Source organism: Apis laboriosa, unplaced genomic scaffold (genome assembly GCF_014066325.1).
Source record: "Apis laboriosa isolate Shangri-la unplaced genomic scaffold, ASM1406632v1 scaffold63_cov154, whole genome shotgun sequence".
In the NCBI taxonomy this organism is placed as follows: domain Eukaryota; kingdom Metazoa; phylum Arthropoda; class Insecta; order Hymenoptera; family Apidae; genus Apis; species Apis laboriosa.
Genome location: NW_025223982.1, coordinates 593,389 through 618,455, shown reverse-complemented (window position 1 = coordinate 618,455; position 25,067 = coordinate 593,389). Strand labels below are relative to the sequence as shown.

Sequence of the window (25,067 nt, the reverse complement as noted above, 5' to 3'; positions counted from 1 at the left end):
TGTAAATATATTATATTTCATTATTATATTTTAAAAATTCAAAATAATATACATATACACAAAAATTATATATTTACAAATGTATATGCTTGTAAAATATTAAAATATTTTTAATATATTTTTAATAAATGTTTTATTAATGATTAAATGCGCAATGAAATATATATTGTTTAAATAAATAGAATTTAATAATATAATAGAATAATATAATGTTAAATTTAACAAAACCTTAATTTTATTTCTTTTTTTCTTTTTTATTTTTCATTAGTTTAAAATTTAATTAAATTAAAATCAATAAATATAAATAATTTTTAGTTGTTATTTAGAATTATAAGGTGGATGACGTCTAGCAGATGGTTGTCTTTGCCTTGCTAAAAAAGATTGACCCTGACCTGAACTTAAAGCTGCAAGACGTTGATCTATTGCTTCTCTATGACAAGTCAAACCTAAGCGATAAAAAGCAGATATCATTAATTTTTCTTCCATTTCTTTAATTAATTTTGATTCTTTTAGAGATCGTTCCATATCTTCCATAATTTTACGCTGCTCTAAAATTTGATTTCTTAAAACAGCTACTTCATTAGGAGATGAATTATTTTGTTTAGGATCTAAACTTTTTATAACACTTTTTGCTTTTTCAACATATTTTTTATAACGTTCCTCAAGTGCAGCATTATCATATTCTCGACGTGTTAATTTTTCTTGAAGTGCAAAAACTTTTTGTTTTTGAGTTTGCAATGCATTTTCTCGTTCTTCAACTTGTAAAATTAAACGTTCTTTTTCTGATTGTATTTTTCTCACTTCATCTTGCAATTGTGTTATTTTTTGTCCTAAATTAATATTATCAGTTTTATTGTCTCCACTTGATTGATTTCCCAATGCTTCTTCCAATCTATTTTCTAATTCAATTATTCTTTGATTAGCTTTACGATTTTTACCTCTAAGTGTATTTAATCTTTCCTCTGAATCTTCTAATAATGCTTGAACTGTTGGTAATTTATCCTCATTTCCCATTTGTTTAAGTTTCAACATTTTATTTTCATGTTTTAAACACAATAACTCTTCTTTTATTTCAAGAGGAATCATTTCTGTATTTGTCACAGTACTATCAGTGCTAGGTTTTGCTATATTTTCTGCTGCTTGCAATTGTGTACATTTTAATTCCTCATTTGTTTCTTTTAAAGCATCTCTCTCTACAATTAATCTATCTCTTTCTCTTTGTAAAGTGCTTAATTGAGCTTCCATTTTTTTCCCTTCAAATTCAAGTTTATCACATTTATTAGTTTGTTCATCTAATTTATGATGTGCTTCAGCAAGTTGTTGTTTGCAAACTTCTAAATGATTACGTAGCATTGTAGTCCGTTTTGATTCCTCTTCATAATCTATCTTAGATTGTAGATATTCTAAATTCTTATCCTCTAATATTTTAACTTGTCTTCTTAAATCACTTAAATCTTCCATTTTCTTTTTATATGATTCTATTGTTTGCTCATATTTTGCTACTTTATCTGCTGTTTCTCTTAAGGCATCTATTTCATCTTTTAGATTATTAGCCTCATCAGCTGCTTTTTGTAAGTCTTCTTGTCTAGATTGTAATTCTAATACTTCCTTTTCTAATAATTCTATTTTTAGTCTATAATCATCTCTAGATGTTTCTACTTTAAATAATTCATCTTTCAATGCTTCCACTTGTTTTCTGAGACCAGAATGTCTAAAAATAGAACAAGATTCTGGATTTTCAAATTCATCTAATCTTTCTTGAAGTTTTTTATTTTCTGTCATTAATGCAGCTTTTTCTTCTTGTAAAAGTGAAAGTTGTTGATCAAGTTCATGACATTTTTGTGCTAATTGTTCTTTCATATCAACAGTTACTTGAAGTTCTGTTAATAATCTTTGTTGAGTACCATCAGCTACATCTAGAGATTCAAAATTAAGACTAGTACCTAAACTTAGTCTTGGTCCATGCATATTACTTTCTAATTCTTGAATACTCTGCATAATTGCTTGTTGAACAGTTTCTTCCATTCCCATAATTCTTGTTATATATTGTTGCTTTTGATTGCAATTAACTGCACATCCAAGAATTAATTGTAATAAACGACGTAATTCATAATTATCACAATGTTCACCAATTTTAGTTGCATCAGGTTTAATGTAACCTGATAATTGTTGATTTAAACATTCTATATAATATTCCATTATAGCTTCAATTATTTTCTTAAGATTACTAACTTTTAACCGCCAATTAGAACTAACATCAGTTTTAATTTTTGCTCTCCAAGCAGCAGTAAACCATTCAGGAGCAATTTGAGCTAAGACATCTGCTAAAGCAACACCATCACTTATATCCTCAGCAGTTGAATGAGAACCTTGGAGATCAAATGTATCTAACCATTTAATTAAATTATTTAATTGTTGATCATCCATTATTATTTGTAATTAAAGATATATTGATTAAATCATAAAAATGTTTATATATTTTATAATAATTCTATTCTTTTTAAATCTTAATTTTAAAACATATTATTTATTTTTTGAATAATTAGGTTGAAGGTTAGAAAATATTCTATCATTTCTATACTATTAAAATATTAATATTTTACTATTATAATAATAATTTTGAAAAATATTTTTTAAATTATATCAAAATGTTATTTTGACATTCTTTTATGCAAAATAAAATTAGGAAAAATACTAAATATGTTAAACTTTATCTTTCGCTTTTTATTAAACTGACTACACACGTTCTAAAATAACTGCAGTAAGTACATTGCGATCTTGTCAAATAGATGTATCTGTAATATATATATTATACTTAATGCATTCATACATAATTTACTTATGTTGACAAAATTACCAATTTATTGATATCAACAAATATTTTGTAGATTTAGCTAAAAAAAATTTTTTGTGAAAGATAGAATAAAATATATTTTAACTTTTAAAGAAAGTTATATACAAGCTAGTCATATACAAAGTCATATACAAAGCTATAAATAAATTTCGCATTTAAAGAAATTTTATATAATGTAAATAATACTTAAATTGATACAATTATTTAAAAATGGATGAAGAAAATAAATTGAAATTAGTAATTTTATTAATTTATATTTCTATGTATTTTTGCTAAACCATACTTCACTAAATTATGAATTTTATTTATTATAAATTGATTTGTTTATTATAAGTGGTAAATATTATAATACACTTTAGCTAAAATATATTGAATGATTTTTCATATTTGCTTTAGTTAAATAGCTATGTAATTAAATAATTACAGTTTTATTTTATATATATTTACTAATGGATCTATGCAGACATTTTTCGATCGGATCTGATAAGTATATTGAAACGTGTGTAGCTGGCTTTAGTTTTATTATAAATTTATGGAAATATATTTTATTTTTAAGAAAGTAGATGAAATAATAATAATTGTTTATAATATATGTTTATTAGCTACTGTCAATATAACACATTGTCGTATAACAGAGAAAAATCTAGTCATTGAGATATTTATTGGTTACATTAATAAAAAAATAAACATACACAAAAAAAAACTACTAACATAATACATGAATGATAATTAACTACTTGCATGCGTAAAAATGCATTAAATGTACGATAACATAGGTATATTTTTATAAGAATAAAATGTATAAGATCATTTGTTATTAAATCTTATTTGAATTTATCATAAAAAATATCATTATCATTATAAATAATAAAATATTAATATCATTATAAAAAGGTTTGTACAAACATCTTATATTTGATATTTCTTAATAGTGATTATATATAATAAAAATAATTTTAAGCATAAAAATATAAAATAATTTTATATTATAATAAATACATTTTTTTATGTACAATACAGTTCTATATAATATCAATATAATTATGGCAACTGAGATGAAAGATAATTTAATAGGTATACATGAAAAAGAAAATAGTAATCCACGTGCTATATTTTACAAAAAACCTATTAAAAAAGACAATTATAATTTAGATGTGGATAATATTGATACTTCTCAAGAAATAAGACGCCGACGGTTATTACAATTTCAAAAAAAGTATATTTTTAATATGTATTTATGTTATAGTTTATAAAATATATATAAGTTATATAAAATATTATAAAAATAAAAATAATATACATTATTAGATGTAGAGACATAGCATTTAATGTTGGAAGAGGAATATTGGAAGAAGCATTTAACTCTGAAGAAGATGAATGTGAAGAAGAATTAGAAATTGAGGAAACAAATAAAAAAGGCTATCACTCTTTTAAACGCCAATTTAATCAAACAAAATATTATGCAAATCAATTAATGATGTCTGAATGGATGTTGGAAGTACCTCAAGATCTTTTAGGAAAATGGATTATAGTTCCTTGTCCTCAAGGGAAAAGAACTCTAGTTGTTGCATGTAAAGTATGTTGAAACAAAACAGAAAATATTCTTTCTTTACTATATTTTATTTATTTTAGGGTATAACTAAAGCATATAATAAACGAGGTAATCGCCTTGGTAAATTCTATTCTGCACTTCCTGGTGGTAATCCATCTGAACATAGAAGTAGTTGTACCATTGTTGATTGTTTATGGATAAAACAACAAAAGATATATTATATTTTAGATGTACTTGCATGGTCTAATCAATCATTGATGAATTGTGATGTAAATATATTTATTTTCAAATTATATGGTATTATATATATGTTACATATCTTATAATGCTGTAAAATTAAAAAAAGATTATTTATTTTAGACTGAATTTAGATTTTTTTGGTTAAAGTCAAAATTACAAGAAATCGAAGAATTACACAAAAGGAATACATATAAAAATAGTTTTCCCATGTTATCTTTACCAAATATCAGTTGTGATACTGATATAAGTTTATCATTAGCAAATCTTCCAAATTTGTATCCCTTAGATGGTTTACTATTTTACCATAAAGATGGACAATATACTAAAGGTCGTACTCCACTTGTAACATGGTTAAAACCTTTTATGTTATCAGAAGTACTTGGTGTTTCTGTACCACCACCACTTGATGAACAACCTGATGGGTATATAGATTTTGTACATTACATTCTTAATTGTCGTGCTAAAAAAAGAAAAGAAGAATCAGAAAGTCAAGTAAGCTTATTTATTTTAATTTTAAAAAATAAATATTAATCAACTTATTACTTATTCATTTTTACTTCTAGATGGATATTGCAGATGAGAATTCCTAAAATTTTACTTTATTTTATTTATATAAACGAACTTCTTAAGGAAGTGAATTATAATTGACATATTGAAAATGTTAATAATACTTATATTTTATGAATGTAACTTTTGTGTTGTACAAATTTACTGGTAATAGTATTTGAAATCTAACATTAATATTTTATACAATCTGTGATATTTAAAAAAATTATACCAAATCCAAATAAATTTATAAAACATATGATGATGAAAACTGCATATACTAATCCAAATTATTATGTTAAAATATTACAATAATTTAACATCAATAATTTAAAATATATTATACAGATTACATCTCAAGATTTAATGTGTGAAACATATCAAGAGCTTTTTCATTTAAATATAATAAAACACGATTCATAGTATCTGCACTCATTACTTTCATCTGAAAATAAAAAATAATGTATTTTATAAAGAAAAAAAACGTAAATGTATATATGAATTATAAGAATTAACAATACTATTTATTTACTTTATTTTCCATAATAGTAAGTGTTGGGAGATGAATTTTATGTAATGTACACAATCCCAATTGTAAACCAGCAAGTTCTAAAATTTGAGAATATAAAACTTCACGAAATTTTTCTATATGTTCTAAATTAAAAGTCATTTCAAGACTTGCTTCATCATTTTGATCTTTTATAATTCTAAAAGAGAAGTAATATAGGAATAGAAAATATTTTATTATTTTTATGCATATTACATAACTTTAAATATTTTGAATATTATAAATTATAATATTTCCTACATAATATTTACAAATTTTAAAAAATATAAACACATACACTGTTAATATTTTTATTAAATCTAAAATTTTAAATTTTATTGTAATTGTATCTGTATCTGGTAGTTCTGGTATTTTATATTCCATATGAATTTCATCTTTGCTTTTTGGTTGTTCCTCTTTAGTTGTTGGAGTAATTACAATTGGAATAAGCCATAATAAATCATCTTCATGTGCAGATAATGTGACAATCATACAATCAAACATGCGACTTAATATAGTATGAACAATTCCCATAGTACCTTGTGTACTACGACATAATAGAAGAGGTAATCTTATAGAATTATCAGTTAATGTATTTTTAGTAGTTCTCCATGACAGAAATATTCCTTTATATATACATTTCTTTGAACTTTCTTCATTATTATTTTTTTCAGAATAAACTTCAATCTGTAATTATTTTTCTTGTAAATATAATAAAAAATAATATAAATTTATTTTAGTTTGGAATAAAAATAAGAAATTTCAATAACATTTCACAAATAATATTATCAATAAATAATTTTTATATTTATAATTTCAAATTGTTTATTATTATTATTATTACCTTTATTGGTGGTGGATCCATTGGACTAGGCCTCAATATTATGTTTTCCATAATACAAAATTCTGTATTATATGTTACATCTTCTTGTGTTAAATTATTTGCAACTTCTTCTCTTAATTTTTTTGCATATTGTTTTAAACATATTTCATCTTGATAAAAATTAAATAAAGTAGAAACCCCAAAAATAGTCCAAGTTTTATTTAATAATTCTGTAAAATATACAATTTAAAATATTACAATTTAATAATATAGAAAATTTATTAAATATATATATAATTATAATTATTACATTAAGTATAATTTAAAATAAAAATAAAGTTTATTTATAATTCTTATAACAATTATATTTAATATACCTTGTAATGTATTAATATCTTCAATTTCTTCTGCTGGAGCAAAACTAATACCTAAACTAAATTGTTGTCTTCCTCTTGTTCGAGGAGTATACATTGTATGAATTGTACGATCACTATTTGATAGTATATTTTCTACATCATTTTCCATCTTATAATAAAATCATGAAATAAATATGTTAAAAAAAATAAAATTTTAATAAAATCTTTATTTGCCAATTTACAATTATTTGAAAAGTTTCAAATTTTGAAATAAAACTTTATATAAAAAACTTTAGCAAGTGCTATGCGCATCTGAGTGCACAGAATATTTAACCCGCGCAAAAGCAACCAATGGAAAAACAGCTTAAAAAGAAAAGATATTCCAAAAAAGTATTTGGAATTCTTACGATCATGTTTTCATGGTATAAGTTGTTAGAATATCGCATGTAAAAAGATAACAGATTAATTAATTATTATACTTATTTATTTTGCTTCTTAATTCCTTCTTATTAACTTCTTGATTAGATTGTGTAGTGCCTAAATTTTTAAGATTTTTAGTGTTTTTTATGTAAAAATAATAATAGAGTTTGATTCAACAAATTCAATGTACATAGAAAAACAAAATTAATATACAATTAAAATCGAACACAGTTATTATATTAAAAATTAAAATTAATATTATTAAAATTAAAATTTTTAATTGAATGCTATTTATTTCTATTTTGTTTTATATATTTGCAAATTTTTAATTATTTTAAAATAGTTAATTATTTATTAATTTAACCTTGTTTCTTAATATAATCTTTCTGAAAACTTTATTAATGTTAAATAATTTTTTATATTATATTTTTTTATATTATGTTTGAATTTTAAATCTGAGAATTTATAAGAATTTATATTCGAATTTGATGTTAAATATAATATAATATAATATATAATTAATATATAATATGTTATAACATACAATTTTTTTTTATAATAAAACAATTGAAACACTAATTCTATTCAACTAACTTCAAACTTTAAATTGATATGTACTAAATATTAGTTAAAAGTATATTTAAGTGGTAAATAATTCTCAATAGTTTGATACATTTGTGAAATAAAAATTGCAAATTTCATATGCAATAAGTAATTTGTTGTAATATAGTATCACTTACTTACTAGGGAAATTTTATATTGCATACAGTTAAAGTAACTATATTTTAATACTTAATAATTTTTATGTTAAATTATCATTATGTAATATTAAACATTTTTTAACTTGTAATACATTTTCTTTTTTAATAAGAAGAATACTAAGAATATTTAATTGATTACTTAAATGAATTAATTTTAAATGTGTATTATTTTTTTTTTTATATAGAATTTTATCATATACTGATAATAATTGTGAGTTGTAAATCTATTAAAAGAGAGAGAAAGAGAGAGAGAGAGAGAGAGAGAGAGAGAGAGAGAGAGAGAGAGAGAGAGAGAGATTTATGTATATTTATATATATAAATTATATATATATATAAATTAAAAATATGCTATTCAATTATAAAAATTCAGTTTTTATATATGTGATAAAATATACGTAAAATAAGTGTATGTATATATTCTTATTGGCGTGAAGAATTGAACATCATTGTGTGTGTGCGTGTGTTTATTTCATCTCCCGCGCAAAAACGTTAAGAATCTAATGATATTTATTATTTATTTTTTTTAACTGTAGATAATATTTTAATATTTGAATGTTCATTATTAAAAAATTATGGGGACGATAGAAGTTACATTTCCGTTTGGTGGACAACCAGGAAAAATATTGAAATGGAGGGTTCGAATGGATACGATGGTTTCAGCGGGTAGAGTGTTACTTTTATATCAAAATGTTACTTCAGGAACGGAAGATAGCAAAGGACCTGAGAAAAAATATCGAGCTACACGATTTGGCCGTGTTACAAACATTTTAGCAAAAGAGGGAGATGTAGTTCAACCTGGGTACATCCTTAACCTTATATTTATGTGATATTTTGATATTTAATATATTGTAATGATATAATATTGAATATATTATTATGCAAATAATGTCAATTAAAAAGATATCGTTTTAATAAAATTATTTTTATATTTTTATCTTTAAATATATAAGTAACTCATATTATAGGCAAGTGATAATGACATTAGAAGGATGTAAACATCCTACTGTAATGAAAGATCTATGTGCAGAATGTGGTGTGGACTTAAGAGTTGAAGGAATTGGTAAAGAAAATGAAAGTACAAAAATATCACAAGCTAGTGTACCAATGGTACATAGTGTACCAGAATTAAAAGTATGTCCAGAATTGGCTGAAAAGATTGGAAAGGAAGATGAACAACGGCTTTTGAATGACCGTAAATTAGCATTACTTGTGGATCTTGATCAAACAATTGTTCATACAACAAATGATAATGTTCCTCCTAATATGAAGGTAAATATTTTATTAATAATATATTAATTAATAATTAATTAATAATTAAAAATTAATTAATAGTTTAATCTTAATTAAATTAATAATATAAATATTATTTATATATTTTTTAAGGATGTTTATCATTATCAACTTTATGGACCAAATTCTCCATGGTATCATACTCGTTTAAGGCCTAATACTCGACACTTTCTTTCTGAAATGAGTCGTTTATATGAATTACATATATGTACATTTGGAGCAAGAAACTATGCACATACTGTAGCAGCATTATTGGATAAAGATGGAACTTTATTTTCTCATAGAATACTTTCAAGAGATGAATGTTTTGATCCTGCATCAAAAACAGCTAATCTTAAGTATGATTATAAAATGCTTATCTTATGAAAAGAGATTCTATCTTATTAAATAATTTGTTACAGAGCTTTATTTCCATGTGGGGATGATTTAGTATGTATTATAGATGATAGGGAGGATGTATGGCAAGGATGTGGGAATTTAGTTCAAGTTAAACCTTATCACTTCTTTCGTCATACTGGTGATATACATGCACCTCCAGGATTAGAAAAAAATGATATTTCAATTTTACCTGAATTACAAAATATAAATGAGATTTGCACTGATGAAAATATAGGTGAAACAGATAAAAATGGTGCATCTGAATTAACAAATGAAAGAAATATAGTTGATAATAATTTTAAAAAAGAGATTAAAGAAATTGTTGAAAGTAAAGAAAATGAATGTGAATTTATAGAAAAAAATGATGAAAATACCAAAGATGACATCAAAAATAATGTCAATCTAAATCCTAATAATGAAAACAAAGATAATAAAACATCAGAAACAAAAGAAAGTTTAATACTATCTGAATCAATACAAGATATTAAAAATGTGGATAAAAATCCTGATGAAAATAATATTTTAGATGAAGATGATGATGATTATTTATTATATTTAGAAGATATTCTTCGTAGAATTCATACTGAATTTTATGCTACTATAGAAAAAGAAGGTGGACGGAAATCATTAAGAGACATTATTCCACGAGTAAGAGCTCAAGTATTAAAAGGAGTACATTTAACTTTTAGTGGATTAATACCTACTCATCAAAAACTTCATCAAAGTCGAGCTTATAAAGTTGCCAGAGCATTTGGAGCAGAAGTAGCACAAGTAATATTAATTTTTTTTTTTTTTTTTTACTTTTTTTTCTGATATCTTTATTTTAATGTATTATTATATTGTAGGATTTATCAGAAAAAACTACTCATTTAGTTGCTATAAGACCTGGGACAGCAAAGGCTAATACAGCAAAAAAAAATCCAAATATAAAAATTGTAAATCCAGATTGGCTTTGGACTTGTGCAGAACGTTGGGAACATGTTGATGAGCGTTTATTTCCACTTACTACGAAGGTATATAAGTATTAAATAAATAATAATAAAATATAATAATAAAATGTGATAATAAAAGTTATTAATTTTAATGAAAATAAGAAAAATGATAAATTATAAATTTAATTTTAATTATGTATAATGAATAATTATATTTTTGCAGGCACGTGCATCTAGAATTCCGCCTCCACATTGTAGTAGTCCAGAACGTATAGAAGAACCAGAAAAAAATATAGAAAATAATTTTGCTGATAGTATTAATCCTTTAATGTCATTCACACCAGAAGAAATAGAAATTATGGATAAAGAAGTTGAAGAAGATATGGATGATCAAGAATTAGATGCACCAGTTTTTGATACAGAGGATTTAGATGATGAAGCATGTGATAAAAAAACTTTTCACAGAAGTTCTGAATCTGATGATTCAACAAATCATGATCGTATGTTTAATTTATATATTTTATTTTATATAACTAAAATATTAATATATAAGAATATTAAATTAAATTTTAAATTAATATTTTAATAATAATAATTAATAATTTAAAATTAATTAAAAAATTAATAACAAAAAAATACTGAAATTAAAAATTATTTTGTTTTATTTATATATTAATGATTATAAATATTTTTCAAACTGTAAGACATAAAAAAAATTTTGAACAAATCAAAAGTACAAAAATTTTTTTTAAATTAAATGTTATTTTATTATATATAAGTAGAAATTTATTTATTAAAAAAAAGTTTTTTTATTATTTGAATTTTTTAATAGGAAGCAATATAAATGAACCAATAAGGAAAAAAAAGAAATTTTCTAATGAAAGTTCAGAAGATGATCATTCATCAAGTGACAAAGATGATACATTAGATGATGAAGATGATGATCCTGTAACACGTTTTAGAAGAGGAGAAAGTTTACCTGATGATTTAGATTTAGGTGATAATTCACAAGATTCAGTTGAAGATTTGGAAATAATGGATAATGAAGATGAACGAGAATGGAATGAAATGGGAGCAGCACTTGAAAGAGAATTTCTTTCTGAATAATTCATTAACAAATTGGCTATTTTGTTTTTATGAATTAATTTTCATATTATTTGTAAATTTTGAATTGATTGTTGTCAATTTTTAAAATGTTTGTAGAATTCTGATTCATGTAGTTTGCAATTTTATAAAAAATTTAAAACAATGTTTTTAACCAAAAAAATATAAAAGAATTATTTTGTATTTAATTATTAAATTTAAAATATATGCAATATAGAAATATAAATAAAGTTAATATTATTTCTATTAAATCATTTATAATCATTTTATTAATTGTAAAAAAATGTTGATTGTATTAATATGTATTAATATGTATAAATAATGAATACATAAAATGTTTAATTTTTATTTACAAATTTTGTTTGGAAAAATTAATAAATTAAACATTTTTTTTCCAGAAATGATATTAATTTGAATAAAATAAATATGTTATTTTCAGTATATTATTATTTAATAATATTTATATTATTATTATTATCAGTATATTATTATTTAATATTTAAATATACATTTGTGAGATATTATGGATTTACAGCATATGGATCAAAATCTTTTGGATCATCGCTATATTTCATATATGACTTTTTACTTGTAAAATCTTGTTTATTTTCCATGCTTCCTCTTTTTGGTAATTCATTATATTTATACATGGATTTTAATTCTCCAAAGTGTTTAGCATCATCTTCTATATGATCCCTAGTTATGTTAAATATAAAATTATAATTTCAAATAAATCATTTTAAATGATTGTAAAAATAAAAAATACATACTATATCTATACTACATTATACATATAGTATTATATATAAAATAAAGAGTACATAATATACCTATATTGTCCAGCAACAATCTTTTTACCAGTAATAGGATCTGTAATATCACCTAGAGGATAAATAACTTCAACAACCTACAGTAAATAATAATTGAAATTATAAATATAAAATATTGTGATATTCCAAATTTAATTTTTATAACATACATACTTTATGAGTGATGATTCGTGTTAATTTTTTTGGTAAATTTTGTATTAAAACTGTATCACCTGTTTTACAAAGTTTTTCAGGATCATGAGCATAAACAAATTCATATTTGTTAAAATACTGAAATATAATAAATGAATACATAACCTCAACTAAGCATTTATGAGAATATTTTAGGTTTACGTACCATTAAAAGATGTTCATCTAATTCTAAACGACGTATTCGTATTTTAGCAGCATTTTGTTTAGAAGAAGGTACACATACCCCCAATAAATAGGTAAAAATTTGTTTCGGTACAGTATTCTTTGCCATCACTATGTATACTTGAATATATGTAATATATTCTACTGTGTATGTAATATATATTCTACTAATTATAAAATAATTATTTTATGATTCATGAAAAGATAATCTAATTGATTTACATATTTATAAGAATGTATTTTTTTTAATCACTTTATTAATTCTTATGTTTCAATAAATTCGCATTTATATTTTTATCATTTTTTAAAATTATTATATATTAAATCTATAACAGAATGTTTTTTTCTTTATATGTATCATATAATATTTTTTAAAATTATTATAAATTTATAGGAAAAATTTATAGTTTTGAAAAATAATGTTCTATAATATTGTTAAAATTAAAATTAAAATTTTTAAAATTTTTTATAAAAAAAGAAATGTATTTAATATTTATATATCTTGAGCAATAGATAGACAGTATTATCAGCATCAGCATCCAAGAATACTCTAGGGGTCCATGAGCTTTAATAATAATTAATCTCCAACTACTAACAGCGTAACTCTAGTTTTCGATAATGGTGCACTCAATTACGCGCTTCCTTAATTAATAACATCGTAGCTACTGAATATAATTCGAACGAGAAAAGAATACATAAGAAGATGAACATATTGCATTTTATTTTATTATATTATTTAATTGATTTTTTATTTATTTTTTATTTTTTTTTTTTGAAATTTGATATCATTGTTGTAATTACTTATAATACTTGATATTTTTTTTTAATCAATTTGTGTAGAATTATTCTGTGATTTGATGTATTCCAAAAAAAAGTGTTTCACAAAAATTAATTAAAAATATAATGAGCAAATTAAAAATATTATGGAAATATATGTAAGTATAGTGCATAATTAAAAATTTTTTTAAGCCTAAAATATTAAAATGAAAGAAATTTAACATATTAATATTAAAGTATATAATATTTTAATATTTAAATTTAATATTCTTTTCGCCAATAACGTATTTATAATATTTCTGTGTATATAATTTTTCATATGAATTTATAGAGAGATATTTTTCACAAAAGGTGAATGATGAAGAATAAAAAATAATATATTTATAATTGTTCTCTGATTTATGAATTCTAAAAAAAAAAATACAATCTCTATCTACTTTTTTAGATATCCCATTTTGAAACTTTGGCATCTTCATATAGTACTGCAATCAAATCATCATAATACTGCAATCAAAATAATTTATATATTGTATATATATTTCTTGTATTTTTAATTTTATATATCATCATCAAAAATGCATTAAATTATATATATATATTCAGAGCGACAATATTTCAATTTTGAATTCTATTTTTTTAAAAAAATTTCTGAATACTTTTTTATTTTTGACGTGATAATTTTGAATAATAGAGTTCTCTTTCATTAGGAGAACATAAAGAGATTTCATAGAATGTAGATGATCACCATAAGATTTAATGATATTGATGTACATGAAACAAAATATCATGGAAATATCATTATACTATTTTTCTGATTCATCTAACTGATAGTTTTATCTATGTATAAAGTTTCTTTTCACTATCTTTTCTCCTGTCTCTTGAACATAATTACTGCTTCCTGAAATTTATTTTTAGTATACATAATAGCTTTTTGATACGAAATTCAATGCATCGAAGTGCATCGTTCAGTTATTGCGGTGCATTAATTTCTAAAAGACTGACTACGTTAGTCTAATGCATAATTCGTATAAATCGAAAACTTTTCTTCAACATTATCCATTTTCTAGATTGGAGACCCGAAATAAAATAAAGCGAACACATGGACAAAAATCTTTCTCTGTATTTCTTTGGTCGACAATGCGTATCAAGCATTTATCGCAGAAACTTTATGTGTTCTTTCTATCTATGTTCATGAGATATTATAGAAACTTCTGAAGTATTTTTCTTATTTTTTTCTTTTTTATGAAATTATATATGATTCAAAAAAATGAAATCAGAAAAATACTTTTTTGCAACAACAATATAAGACTTTCTTTAAATTAGTATTTTAAAAATTTTGAAAAAATATTTAAATAAATAAGATTTTATTTAAAAAAAAATTGTATTTTGTGACACATTTAAAACTGAAAATATTTATAGATACATGATGTTCGTAATATATAATAATTTACTTATAATGATATATTTTTATATATAAATATTTAGAATTTTATGTAATTAAATAATTAATATTAGAAAAAATTGTTTAAAAATTATAATGAAAAAATATGTTTCTAAAATAAAAATTTATTTAAATAAAATTCGCGGTCTAATGCTCGATCGAGTGGCGCATCGATAGTAACTTTTCGATATATATCGAATTGATATATCGAACTCGATAATGATCGAGTATAACAATCAAGACAGTTCATTTTTTTTTTAGTGTAGAGGTAAAAAGTTTCATTTTATATAAAAAGAATTGTAATATAATATAATTAATTACAACAATAATATAATAATAATAATAATAATTGAATTAAGCTCATTTAATATAAATGACCAATCAGAAATAATAAAACAACTATTGATTGATAGACCGATTTTAGGAAATTAGATCAATATATCAAGTATTCTATGGCGCAATATTATATTTTTACATTAAATAACATTTTTTAAATAACACATTATTTACGAAAAAAATTCCTTGTAAATTACATTAATCAAGGTAAAGAAGTAAAGAAGTTTTATTCTTAATAAATAAGTTAATAATTATTAAGTTATTATGAATTTATAAAATGCTAATTTAATAATTATATATTTTTCACTACAATAAATTTTCACTTGCGTGTATTTCGCGAATCAAGACAGAGGATAGAAAGAAGCAGATATGATACAGAGAGAAAGCCAGTAAGTTTGAAAGTTAGCGAAAGGTTGAAAACATTGGTAAAAGGAAAGAGGAGTCTTTTGACAAAACCGAAGGAATTCCTTTTCTTCACTCTTCCTCGTTGATTCTCTTTCAGACCTTATTCTTGATCCTTGAAAGGAGATATCGTCGCTTAGCCTTTTTCTGTCAATGTCCTCCCAGAGATCCTCCCGGGGTTATTTCCGATCTACAAAGGTTTGTCTATGCCGTATAGAGTAAGGACGAAGTATTGTCGAAGGATACAAATGTGGGCAGATGTTACTCGGTGAAAAATTCCTAGCTCGACCGAGTCAGGCAAGTGCAATTTAGTTTTATAGGTGACTCGTCGAACTTGAGGCAGTTGAGTATTTCAAACGTCCGCTTTTCATTTTACCGACTACTAGATGAATACATTTTAACGTGATCATTTTACGAAAACACATCACATTCACTCTTTGCTTTTACATTCTTGATTCTTTATCATTGTCTATTTATTTCATTGTGAGGAAAAATCATTATCATTCGAGAAATATTTTTACGAAGATGTATGAATATTTTAGTCAAAATTGTGAAGAAAGAGGATCAACCGTAAAAGATTTTGTGGATGGAAATGATATAATAAAAATTTTAATGTTAATCACATTGGCATATACACTTCAATTGATATTCTCTTGATAACAAATATTTATTATCCTCTAATTGTTTTTCCATAATATTTTTTCTTAGATCATAAATGGGCTATAATTTAATTTTCTTCGATTCTGGATTTTGAAAGAATAATTGCTAAGAAAGAATAAGAATAAAGAATATAATATTATTATTCCAATTCATTTTTGTCTCTCGAGAAATTTTTTTTATATTTTGACATATAATGTGATTTGCGATTTCACGATAAATATTTTTTTATCTTATTAATTTCTTATTTTCTCAAATTTCTGCCAATTTGCTCACGATTCGTATAAATCAATCAATTAATAATCAAATTAATAAGGATTGTGATATATGTGATTACATGATGTATTAGTTTTTTTTATTTTTAGAAAAATATTTAAATATGAGAAAGATCTATTCAATTTATCGTGACGAAATCTTTTCTGTGATCAGTGATTATCATTCATTTTAGTAAAAATGTTTATCAATTATTTTTATTAAAATTGTACCGATTATCCGATTAATTGTGAATATTTCTAAGATTATTATTCCAGTTTTCAACTATTTCCTTAATAATATCTATCTCAAAATAATATAATATTATTTTAAAAGTTGTTTTTTAATAATATATTTCTAGAATTTTATAAAAGGATTCATTTGAAATAGCATGACAAACATAATATAGAAGAAATACAAAGAATAGGTTTATCATTCAATATATTTTTATGTTATTTAGTTTTGAGTTCATAATTGTCACATTATTCTCGTATTATATTTTTATAATTTTTTTTTCTATATTTTAGTCTTTTCGAATTTTTTATTTTTAAATTAATTTATTCTTATTATATTTTTTACAAATTTGCATAATCAATTATAGAATCTTTATGATAAGATTTTGTAATTGTTTTTTAAATTATAATGTTTGATTAAAAATATTATAATTATTAGAAATATTATATATTATTTATATATTATCTTAATTTTCTTTTTTATATTATCATCTTTGTAAATTTTATTAATTTTTATTTAAATTCTTTTATTACGTTCCAGTTTTTTTAAATTTATTATTATATAATTTTATTAATTATTTTTTATAATCAATTTTTATATTAAATTAATTTTAATAATTTATTAAATTATTATATTATTATTATATATATTATTAAATTATTATATTATATTATATTATATTATATTTTATATTGATAGATATTAGGCTTTTGATTTTATAAAAATTAAAAATTTGAAAATTTTGAGAGTCAATCAGTATAAGTTACATTTTCTGAAAATGATTTACATGAAAATCAAAAATATATATTCAAAAATCTCTTTATTATTTCTTTTTCTTCAAACTTTCAGTTGACAAATAAATTAAATATTATTTTAATAATTTAAGTAAATTCATTTGTTAATTAAATATATAAATAAAGAGATTAATGTATGTAGTCAAATATCAAATTAAAGTTGTTTTCAGAGAAGTAATTTATAGAAATGATTAATTGCTTCCAAGTATGTTATATAAAATATTTTGAATTTAGCGCGATTTAAATAAATAAAGAACCATTCTGTTTCAGCCAATCAGAAAGTTCTTAGGTAAATTTGTAACACATGGCGTCAGTTAGTCAAAAATCATCCTGGCAGAATGGCGGCTTGTCTTTTGTGACTTCGATATATATAGTAAGTAATTCTATTACTATTTTATTATTGAATTTATAAATTATTATGTTAACTTCATTTATTTAATAATCAATTATAATAATAAAATTAATTTTTTGAGATTTTTGTGTTTTTTCCTTTGATCTATTTGATTGTTAGGTTATTGGTACCTTATATTATAAACTTCTGAGTCAAGATTTCAGTTCAATTATTACTTTATTTTAATATAATTTTAATTTTATATCTTTATTTTATAATTTTGATTTTCATTTATCTATATATATTCAGATAATTTCGAAGGAAGTATGTATATATTACAAAGCTTATATTATATTATAGCTTACATAGCTAATAATTTTCCTGCAAAAATATTTCCTGTAAAATATATTTTTTTCACAAAGATATATTTAAAATAAATTTCTGTTGTCTTTTTGTTCGTCTTCATATTCTTGTATAACAAATGTATACAGTAATTAATTCATTAGAATCAAAGAATCAATTTTTTTTTATAAAATTATATTAATTCAAATATATTTTTTTTTCTAAGTATTATTTGTATTATTTCTTTATATATTTCTTTCTTTTTTGTACATGTTATCAAGAATAAATATTTTTTATAATAGGAGCATTCTAAAAAATTGAGTATTTATATTCACTTATGTTCGATTTGATGTCAAATTACCTCTTCCATAGAGCGTATCTTCTTTCTAATTATGATTCGATAATCGAAATTATAGCGCGAGATATCGTTCTATCGAATATGTGAATCTACCGATAATAATTATTTAGATGCCTCATTTTTTAAAAATATTATACAAATTACATTATTTCAGTAATATATTTTCTTCTTTTAAATACGTCTATTTGGACTATTATTATATATTTATCTCTCTCTTATCGTATGCCTGAGGATATAAACATTTGTTAGAACGAGCAAGAAATTGATTCGTGCCCATACACATTCGATTTGTTGTCGAACTACTTATCCCCTCTCTAATTAATTCGATAATCGAAACTGGTATCGAGATGTCAGTCTATTATCGATATTAGTGGTGTTTAGACGTTTCCTTAAATTGTGTGATTTGCGCATTATTTATTTCATAGTGATTCTTTATTTTATAGTGATTTGTTGATAAATTATGGTATATAATTAATATTTCTTTATTATTATAATTAATTCATATATTATTATATAATTTAGAAAGTAAATTATTATTTTTTTCTTTATTTATCTATTTTAAGGTTAGGTTTAGATTTAAATTTAGGTAGCTTATATTTCTAAAAAAAATAAAATTTATTCTTTTCATTCTTTTATCGAAATAAAATTATTAAATATTTAATCCTTAGATTTTCAAGCTTATAATAAATAAAATTTTAACTTTTATTCTATACAGTATTAGAATATTAATCTTTAGTATTAGAATAGTATTAGAATATTAATCTTTATTTTTTTTAAAGTTTAAAAATTAATAGGAATAATTGTTTATTATTTAAAATTTTTCAAATAATAAATACAATATTTTTAAAAAAAAATTACTATTATATTTATTAATTTGATATTTTATTTTCTATTAAAGGTGCTGATCGTGAAGAATTTTTCTGGGATTTAGTGTTGAAAACTATTTGTGACTGTGCATAATGCAATCAGTAGAGTCAGTGTTTGTTTCGTAATAATCTTCGTATTTCTTAAAACACTTAGTTCTAATTATAATAAATTTTTCGCGATATTAGAATCATTGTTTTTTCATCGATTATAATTATAATTTATATAATAATTTTATGCAATAATAATCCTTTTTTTGTATTTTTTTTTAAATATTCATTTTCGATATATTAGAATTATATATGTATTTCTATCAAGAAGATAAAACAATCATCCACATGAAGAGGTAATTATTTTTGTAATATTTTTCTTTAATTTATTTTAATCTTTGTTATAAGACAATCGAAAAAATTAAATTTTTATTATTCCTTCATTGAAATAAAATTATATTAAAATTTCCAATTTTAAGTTTTTAAAGAATTTTAATTTTCATTATTATTAGAGATCATTAAAATTTCAATTCATATATTGTATTATTATATTGTAAATTTAATAAGGTTTCATATTTCAATATTTTCAAATAATCAAGACTCTATTTTAAATTATATTTTACGTTTTATTACAGATTTCTTCCACGTTCTTCTAATATTGCTGAAGATTTCTTCTGAATCAGCTATTAATGGTATTCTTCGCATCTTATGGTGAGTCGCATGTATTTTTGTTCCTCTGGTCACTCAATCATGTCGTAGGATGAAAGGTCCGAATCGACACGAGTGATTGGTTGTATACGTAGAATTTTGTACGAGCACAGTGATCATGAGTATTTATTATACTTGTGAGTAGTAGCATTATTTTTTTATGTTTTATTTATTAGTTCAGGTTAGATCTTCTTGTACATCGCGTTTTAGAATATTATTAAATTCAGAAATTTTCTAATAATGTATAAATATTGTACATATAGTTTCTTGTGAATAAAATTAATATCTAAAATTAGAAAATTCTAAAATTAAAATGTATTCACATGAATGCATATGGATAAATGATAATTTGTTAATATCATAAATGAAATTTCTTATATTTCTTTGAAATATAGAGTTAATAAAGTTTTATTTTATTCGTATCAAATATATAAAATTTTACACAAAATGTACAAGAAGATATTTCGCGACAGGCAGATTTGGAATCAAAGCAATAAGTTTTGAACATTATTTTCATGTTTTCGAAAATATGTTTTGATGAAACGATCGCCTGAAGTTATTTCTATTAATATTTTGCTTAGAGTATTAATATTTTTCTCTTAGTAAATAAATATTTCATTCTTTAATCAATATTTGTCATTATTGATTAAAACTTTAGTATATACTTTAATATATACTTGATTAAATTACTTCATTAAAGAGAGAGATAAAATTTAAAATAAAATAATAAGAAATCAAAGAATTAATTCGTTAGAAAAAAGAATAAATATGCTAATATTTTTTTAGCTCAGGATTTTCAGGTTTAATCCTTTCCATGTCTATTGCCAAGACTTCACTCACGTGCTCAGATGCTACTTGAGTGAGGGAAAGGTGATGGGTATGATGATCATAGTTTAAGTTTACAATAATTTCTCAGCGACTGACGATTTGTTAGTGTATCGTGCGCGATGTATTTTCCATATTGTGTGTGTGTATGTATTAGGCTGTGGAAATGCATCGTATATTTCATATATTTATTCATCCACAATTAATTATATAATTTATAATTACATTTGCTATTAAATACTGTGGATTACAAATAATAATATTATTGATCATACTAAATAATGGTATGAAATTAAATTTAATAATGAAATAAGTCTAATAATTTCTTCAGAAATCAAACATGTTTTTTCAATTACATATATATATATATATATATATATAAAATTATGATACCGCATGCATACTTTTACGCAATGGTCGCTAGCTATCGTCAGTCGATTTCAGGAAAAAGGTACGTAAAGTTAGAGTATGCGAGTAGTGTGCCAAGCTCGGGTGTCGGAGGCGTCCCGGGACGTTTTCCCTAGTGTAGGCTTTTGCGCCCGGGTATTATGCGTGAGAATCGTGGAATGAGTGTGTTGGTGTGCCTGTTTTGCCATTTTTAAAATATAGGGCTAGGTAGGATAGGTAGTATACTTCTGGTGTGCCTGTTAATTATAAGTAGGTAGGGCCGGGCAGGTTGTCACAGTCTCTGGTCGGGTAGGCGCGTTTTCGCGTGACAATCTGTTTCAGGAAATGCAATTTGAAGAATCGATGGTAACAAGCTAACAAGAGTAAAAAAATCTCTCATTTCTGGCATCGATTTTTCAAATTCCGCGATCGTGCTCGTGAATCTTGATCTCGAAACGAACGTTGTGCTCGAGATTTTGTAGGCGTAGATCAGAGGAACGATCAGAAAAACGATACGATCGTTAATCGTTTATGTGCAAAGCTTCTGCGATTTTTTTTTTTTTTTCATTAATTAGGAAATCTCGAGCCTAGATTTAAGTTTCAGCGGGCATTGCGCCCGAAGAAAGAAAAGGCTATAAGCCGAAGAGGCCCGGCAAATTGCCATAGAAGAGGGCAACTACCAATGGCTTCTCATCATTTGGATTTTCTTTCGATCCAAGGATGAGAAGTCATTTTTGTTACTACTTTATCACTGTGCTCGTTTTAGTAATAGTAGTAATAGTAATAATATTTGTATTTTTTGGCCGATGTATATATCGGTCCAATATATCCAGTCATTATGGGCAAATTTTTTTTCATATTTATTAGTATTATGATTGATTAATAACGATTTTTATTAGAGTTACGAAATAATTTTGCGGTTGTTTATTAGTATTATGAAATGTTAAAATGTTATCGTTTAAATTAATATTGTATTAAAATAAGATTCGGTTTTAGTGTTGCGAATTATAAAATATCGCGTTTTTATATCGCGTAATAGTTTGTTATAATTTTTTTCAAGTAATATTAAAATTTTTTGAAATTCATTAAAATTTTTTTAAATTCATTAAAATTTTTTAAAATTTATTAAAATTTTTTAAAATTTATTAAAATTTATATCATTCGTTATTAAATTATTTACTTTCAATTAATTGTAGCTTTTACATAAACGGAAATAATAATTTGTAATGAATTTATTTTAAAAAATTCAATTAGTTTCGCGAATAATTAATGCCCAAATTTCTTCCACTGAGATTGTGGAAGTATGTATGTTCCTGTTCACTTGATGTAGCTAAAAAAAGCTATAAGGATAATGAAAAACAGGTAATTATATTTTATTATTTTATAATTATATTTTATACAATTTTACTAATCCTTCGTTTTTTCATTTACTTCAAAAATTATTATGGAATCAAAATAGAAAACTAATATTTTAATATTCTCTGATTATCTATAATATTCAAATCTTTATTTAGATAGAGTTTATATGTAGGAATCTTTAATTTTTCTTATAAGTAGGTATATAGTACGATAAATCTTCCTATAACATGGGGAATACGTTCTGCATTATACGAATCATTTACATTACACAAATATAATGCAAATGAAAACATATATTTGCAAAATATGCAAAATAAATATTAAAAATTTAAGGATAAAATATTTTTAATTTCTTTTCAAAGTTAATATCAAAATTGAAAATATTTTGTTATCCATTTTACGCGAAATGAAAGAAACAATCTTTTATTGATATTTATTGCCAGAATTATTCATAATTAAATTCCATTCGACGTAGAATATATTTCGTATTGATTTTCATAATTTGTTCACCAATTATAAGCATGCTATTATAGTTTGTTTTTGATATACATCGTGAAAATGTTATATACCATATTACGTCGTCACAATTTTTCTATCATGTTATGCGAATCCATGTTATAGGTAGAAATTATAATACAAATTAGGTTCGGATTAAATTACTTTGATGTTTATTAAAATTAAATAAAATAAAATTATATAGTGTTTCAAAATGCATGCAAATTACGCAAGATTTTTAAAGATTATATTTAAAGAACTAACACGATTGTGTTGGACGATTTTTCAAATTTATAAATTTATATATTATTATATATAATCTTGAAATCTTACTATTTGCGATACAAAGAATGATTTCTTTCGAAACATTTTCCCCATAGGACGAGATATAGTTAACGTTCAGGAATACGTTTCATTACGATCCTTTTCGCTGTTCCGTTTTTATGAACTGTTGTAGCAACCAGTTACGTCCATGATTATAATTCCAAGATCGTTTCTACGTGTATCGTACACGCACGACGAGTAACGAGCGCACAAAATGTTTAACCGGTGCACAAAGGTTGCTCGCATCCGGCAACTTAAGATGTACTCGTATCCAGAAGACGTGCCTTCGTTGATTCCACTTTTCGTTTCTTTCTGCCGTGTTTTGTTTCACCGTCGTCGTCTACCGTAACTCGTGTATTTCTCAACCACGCGCAAATGTCATTTGCGGACGTGCTTTTGCACGGCGCACGTATCGCACGCCTCGTATATTCTCAACCACGATTTCGAAAAACGCGTATCCGTACACACGTAGCCGAACGTGCGTGGCCCTGTGCGTGCGTGTACAGGGTGGAAGCGCGGCCGTGTTCGTACGTACGCAAGGACGACGACCACACGGCGACGTCGACGTCGACTACGCGTCTGTTTCCATGGTTACCATAGACGTGGGACCAGGGCCGTACACCTTCAACCCCACTTCGATGATGATGTGCGGAGGATCGGGAGGGGTTGTCGAGGAAGGGGCCGGCCGCAGGCGAATTAAGAGTTCGAAAAGCTTCTATCTCTCCACCCTCCCCTCTTCCTTCACTCTCTTCTTCCCTCGCTTTCGCCGCTTTCCTTCTTTATTTATTCTACCCTAATCACGAACAGCTCCGAGCAGCTTTCTCGCGTAGCTTGTGCTCTTTTGACAAAAAATTCTGATTACATAATTCCCTCGACGTCAATTTTATTCTAGTCAACGGGATTCTCCCGGGAATCGTATTGAACGGGATGGGGTTTGTGGCCAGGAGGATGGATTCTGCGGTTTCATTTGCTTTCTTAATGATCGATCGACGCGTTATTTATCCGTCGCTTTACAAACCATTGATTTACACAAACGTGTCGAATGTTCGCGTATGCGGCATGCACGTAATTTTTCCTTTTTCTTTTTGCTATCGTATCGCGATGGAAAGCGTGCCTTTGACGCCTCAAGGATCGAATAATTTTTCCCACGTTTTTTCGGATTTATCTCTCGTAGCGTTTTTTTTTTTTTTTTTTTTTTTTTTT

General features: G+C 23.9%; 5 protein-coding genes and 1 long non-coding RNA gene across 9 annotated transcripts; 3 read left to right on the top strand and 3 right to left on the bottom strand.

The window, feature by feature from the left end:
- Positions 1–212: 212 nt before the first annotated feature.
- Positions 213–2,511, bottom strand: LOC122718433 (protein Hook homolog 3). Its single transcript, XM_043943458.1, has one exon. It carries the CDS (start codon positions 2,425–2,427, stop codon positions 319–321), a length of 2,109 nt encoding a protein of 702 aa, XP_043799393.1. The 5' UTR covers positions 2,428–2,511; the 3' UTR covers positions 213–318.
- A 1,371-nt stretch (positions 2,512–3,882) lies between these two features.
- On the top strand, positions 3,883–5,712 carry LOC122718436 (snurportin-1). Its single transcript, XM_043943468.1, has 5 exons — positions 3,883–4,070; positions 4,163–4,430; positions 4,487–4,675; positions 4,767–5,138; positions 5,210–5,712. The coding sequence occupies exons 1-5, from the start codon at positions 3,898–3,900 to the stop codon at positions 5,234–5,236; spliced, it is 1,029 nt and encodes a 342-aa protein (XP_043799403.1). The 5' UTR covers positions 3,883–3,897; the 3' UTR covers positions 5,237–5,712.
- On the bottom strand, positions 5,510–8,028 carry LOC122718434 (centromere protein L-like). 3 transcript variants are annotated; one of them, XM_043943461.1, is made up of 7 exons: positions 7,883–7,990; positions 7,398–7,455; positions 6,940–7,087; positions 6,584–6,792; positions 6,038–6,426; positions 5,725–5,899; positions 5,510–5,637 (listed from the first exon to the last, which is right to left on the bottom strand). In XM_043943461.1, exons 3-7 carry the CDS (start codon positions 7,085–7,087, stop codon positions 5,542–5,544), a joined length of 1,017 nt encoding a protein of 338 aa, XP_043799396.1. In that variant the 5' UTR covers positions 7,398–7,455; positions 7,883–7,990; the 3' UTR covers positions 5,510–5,541. The 3 variants fall into 3 exon arrangements, with proteins under 3 accessions (XP_043799396.1, XP_043799397.1, XP_043799395.1); XM_043943462.1 differs by lacking the exons at positions 7,398–7,455; positions 7,883–7,990 and adding an exon at positions 8,012–8,028; XM_043943460.1 differs by having other exon boundaries at positions 6,940–7,455.
- Positions 8,029–8,261: 233 nt separating this feature from the next.
- Positions 8,262–11,992, top strand: LOC122718405 (RNA polymerase II subunit A C-terminal domain phosphatase). 2 transcript variants are annotated; one of them, XM_043943418.1, is made up of 8 exons: positions 8,262–8,310; positions 8,634–8,899; positions 9,066–9,369; positions 9,484–9,728; positions 9,792–10,539; positions 10,614–10,781; positions 10,924–11,200; positions 11,533–11,992. In XM_043943418.1, the coding sequence occupies exons 2-8, from the start codon at positions 8,673–8,675 to the stop codon at positions 11,805–11,807; spliced, it is 2,244 nt and encodes a 747-aa protein (XP_043799353.1). In that variant the 5' UTR covers positions 8,262–8,310; positions 8,634–8,672; the 3' UTR covers positions 11,808–11,992. The 2 variants fall into 2 exon arrangements, with proteins under 2 accessions (XP_043799353.1, XP_043799352.1); XM_043943417.1 differs by lacking the exon at positions 8,262–8,310 and having other exon boundaries at positions 8,537–8,899.
- A 244-nt stretch (positions 11,993–12,236) lies between these two features.
- On the bottom strand, positions 12,237–13,131 carry LOC122718423 (28S ribosomal protein S17, mitochondrial). The gene is made up of 4 exons (XM_043943439.1): positions 12,972–13,131; positions 12,788–12,904; positions 12,635–12,711; positions 12,237–12,500 (listed from the first exon to the last, which is right to left on the bottom strand). Exons 1-4 carry the CDS (start codon positions 13,095–13,097, stop codon positions 12,326–12,328), a joined length of 495 nt encoding a protein of 164 aa, XP_043799374.1. The 5' UTR covers positions 13,098–13,131; the 3' UTR covers positions 12,237–12,325.
- A 6,186-nt stretch (positions 13,132–19,317) lies between these two features.
- On the top strand, positions 19,318–20,627 carry LOC122718429. The gene is made up of 3 exons (XR_006347381.1): positions 19,318–19,375; positions 19,811–20,122; positions 20,402–20,627. It is a non-coding gene; the product is annotated as an uncharacterized LOC122718429 (long non-coding RNA).
- Positions 20,628–25,067: the final 4,440 nt, after the last annotated feature.